The 3469-nt window shown below is 46.3% G+C and overlaps 1 protein-coding gene across 4 annotated transcripts in view; it reads left to right on the plus strand.

Moving 5' to 3' along the window:
• Positions 1 to 3249, plus strand: part of LOC116071202 (beta-defensin 4-like) — a 9959-nt gene extending 6710 nt beyond the window's left edge. For 2 of the 4 annotated variants that reach the window (XR_004110761.1, XR_004110760.1), the window contains exon 2: positions 3004 to 3113. Coding sequence is in view for 2 of the 4 variants with exons in the window: in XM_031342638.1 (XP_031198498.1) it covers positions 3004 to 3221 (218 nt within the window). In the remaining 2 variants the exon portion in view is untranslated. Of the gene's footprint in view, positions 1 to 3003 lie in introns of all 4 variants that reach the window. The other 2 variants (XM_031342638.1, XM_031342639.1) reach the window with 1 other exon arrangement.
• Positions 3250 to 3469: the final 220 nt, after the last annotated feature.

The raw sequence follows: 3469 nt of genomic DNA on the forward strand, positions 1-3469 counted from the left end.
AAAATTGAGATGGATTCTCCTGCTTGTCCTGGACAACCTCTTGGAGTTTTTCAAAATTTACTGGCTTTGAGGCCACTTTTCTAAGACCAGCCAGAAGGGATGTAATGAACCTGTCCCTGGCTAAAATACCACCTGCAGAATTGTAATTCCACCGGGGATCCTGGTCCAGCACTGTCTCAGAACCAATTAGGTATGTACCGTCTGTTTGGTGAATTCCATCTGCATGCATTCTTGCCTCTTCCCAGACTCATCTGCGTTCCTCAGGAAGTAAGTTGTTAGAAAGGGTCATATGAACAACATGGAAAGTCAAGCTGTAAGACTGAGTGATATACTGAAACTCTTTACTAAACTTGGAAGAGTTAGAAGTATAGGACCCCAGCCTGTTTTCTATTTGGGAAAGTTCACTAAGCGAGAACGGACAAGACCATCTACTCCAGTAACTTCTTTTAGAGGAAGGACTGTTGCTGGGTTAGGTGTCTCTGGGGAGGAAGGACTTGGAGGTTTGGCTGTAGACTTAGAGCGGGTGACAGGAGGAGTGAAGGTAGCTGCCAATGTGGGGCATTTGTAGCAGCCCACAGCTGGCACAGAAGAAGGGGAGGGGTCTGGAGAGGTAGAGATAGCAGGCTCTGGGGCATCCTGGTGAGGAAAAGAAACTGAGGCAGCAGTTTGGGATTTTGGTGGCATGGAGACAGGTCTGCGGTGAAAAGGGGGTGGTTCATTAGCTGGATCTAGTATTATAGCGTCATCTAGCAGAGGTAGTATAGATTTCATGGCTAAGTGAAGTTGGGTTGGGGAACAAAAAGAGCACAGGGAGAGATTGGAATGGAGATAGATAAATGCTTGGACATAGGGAACCTCCTTCCATTTACCAGTTCACTGGCAGTATGTATTAAGATCTCTTAAAATAGTTGGATCTAGGGTGCCATTAAGTGGCCATTTTGAACTCCCATCTAGTTGATATTTAATCCAGATCTTATTGCAGAGATATATTAATTTTGATGCCTTCAAGTCAGGTGTTAGCTTTAAAGATTTGAGATTTTCGTGGGTTTTTTTTGTTTGTTTGTTTTGTTTTTTGTTTTTTATTGTTTTTTGGTTTTTTTTTGAGACAGGGTTTCTCTGTGTAGCCCTGGCTATCCTGGAACTCACTCTGTAGACCAGGCTGACCTCAAACTGAGAGATCCACCTGCCTCTGCCTCCCAAGAGATTTTCCAGGAGACATCCCAGTGGGGTGCCTGGAGGTACGGTTGAAGACATACTGACACCCATTGGTGGGTAGTTGGACTATTCGTACCAGCGTCCTGAGAACAGTCCAAAAACCAAGAAGTAACAGCCAAAGCTAGTGGTTCAAGTCATCATGAGAACCCCCTAATGGCTACCCAGCAGACCCTGGGTCTGCTGTGGAAAGCAACCCACCCTGGATACAAGGATTTTACAGCTGCAAGAGCCTGGAAAAATTGAGGAACAAGAGTTGCTTTCAAGGGAGGGGCAACCAATGGCAGAAGTCCTAAGACGTATGTCAACTGGGAGGCATGACTGTAAACCTCGTGGTTCCCAGAGAAGGCTGGCCAGGCCATATCTGGGAAGCTGAAGGTCCTCCCCTTGACTGATCCTACCAATTAATATGCCGGCATCTGTGTGAGAATTATAGTGGACTGGTAAATGAAAAACGTGAAACTGAATGGGTAGGTGTGGGCCTGAGCAGAGGATAGCACCACATAATAGACCAGGTGGGGCACGGCTAACATGATAGAAGTTCAAATGTCCCGCGGTGCATGGCTGTGGCTCCAGCTTGGCTGCAACTTGGTGGTGGTGTCCTCAACAGCAGCAGCTTCCGTGATAAAAGTCTGCGATTGTTGTAGCCACCAGCTGAGGGGGCCGAGAACTCATTCACAGAAGCTGCGGTTGCCAGTGCTGTGACAAATCCATGTGGTCGTGACCTCTGCCAGTCACCGCCACAGGGCAATGCAGCGGCTGCTGACTGATGCAACCGCCAATTCCCCGGCTTTAGCACCAAATGATAATGATGTGTTAGAACAGCGGGTTATGTCAGAACATACCACACACTAGGCCCAAACAGTTCCATGTGTAAGAGGTTTAATTGCGAGGGAGAAGGGGGCAGTAGTATGGAAAGAGAGGAGGGAGAGAGAGAGCAAGATGGAGGAATGTTCCCCGTATGTATATGGGTTCTGACATAGTGGCCTCAGGTAAAGGTGGGAGGTGGGCCCAGTGGATTCTGGGAATATGGTAGCTATTGTTCTGGCAACAGGTCTCTGAGACCCGCCCATGAGTCACCACAGGCTTTGGATGCTAACAATAGGCACCTGGAAGTTAAAAATACCTTAGTTAAAAATAGGAGGATGGCTCAATGACCAGAAGTGCTTGTGTGCAAGTATGAAGATGTGAGTTTGGATCCTGGCATCCATGAAGAAGCGGACAGAGCTTCTGGTGCACATCTGTAATGCTAGCACTAAGCAGGCTCCAGATGCACACTGGCCAAAGAACCAGGCCAACCTCCTCAGTGAGTTCCAGGTTCAGTGAGAGACTCTGCCTCAAAAAGTGAGGCAGAGAGAGATTGACAATCACATGCTATGTCAACCTCTGGCTTCTGTATGTGTCTGCACACATGTATGTACACATTCATACCCACAGGATGTTTCTGATGCTAGCACAAGGGACATGTGTGTGGAACAGGAGAGGCAGGGCTGCTGTGAAGCAGCTGAGGACTCACACAGAATCTTTACTGAGATCTAGCCTGATGTCCCTGAAAGTTCCAGTCAGTCAGGGGTGGAGCAGACCCTTCTACAACATTTGGGTGCTAGGAAAACCAGCATCGCTTTATGCAGCAGCAGTGGCCAGAACTGGATTCAGTCCTGCTAACACAAACATCCCAGGTTTGGGGGCGGGAGGAAGTCTGCTGGGATTTACCCAAGATAATAGCACATTGGTCTGTGTTTGTGACCTGAAGCTTTCAACTCTAACATGTGTTTTTCTTACTTATTCCAGCCTTTACCCAAGTAATCAATGATCCAATAAAATGCCTAATCAATGGAGGCATCTGCTGGGGTCCGTGCAAAATTGGTTATCGACAACAAATTGGCCATTGTGGCCTTCGTAAATTCAGATGCTGCAAGATAAGATCGATAAAAAGACCAAGAACCACCGAGATGAATGAACTGCCAGAGTTTTCCCCTCATGAAGATGCACAAAACAAACCAAATTAAAGTTCTTTGGTTACCTTCTGTAACTCCAGTTCCAGGGGATATAGCATGTTATTTTGACCTTTATGGCAACCATTTACACAGTGCATACAGGAAAAATACCATACAAATAAAATTAATAATAATAGTAATAATTATAATTTTAAAAATAGAGTAATTGAAGAAAACACTTTGCTTTCAGCCTTCACACACAGGTATACTTGTATTCCCCTGACCAAGCAAGCTCACTCAGCAAATTCTCCAGGGCAGGA

Source organism: Mastomys coucha, unplaced genomic scaffold (assembly GCF_008632895.1).
Source record: "Mastomys coucha isolate ucsf_1 unplaced genomic scaffold, UCSF_Mcou_1 pScaffold22, whole genome shotgun sequence".
NCBI lineage: Eukaryota > Metazoa > Chordata > Mammalia > Rodentia > Muridae > Mastomys > Mastomys coucha.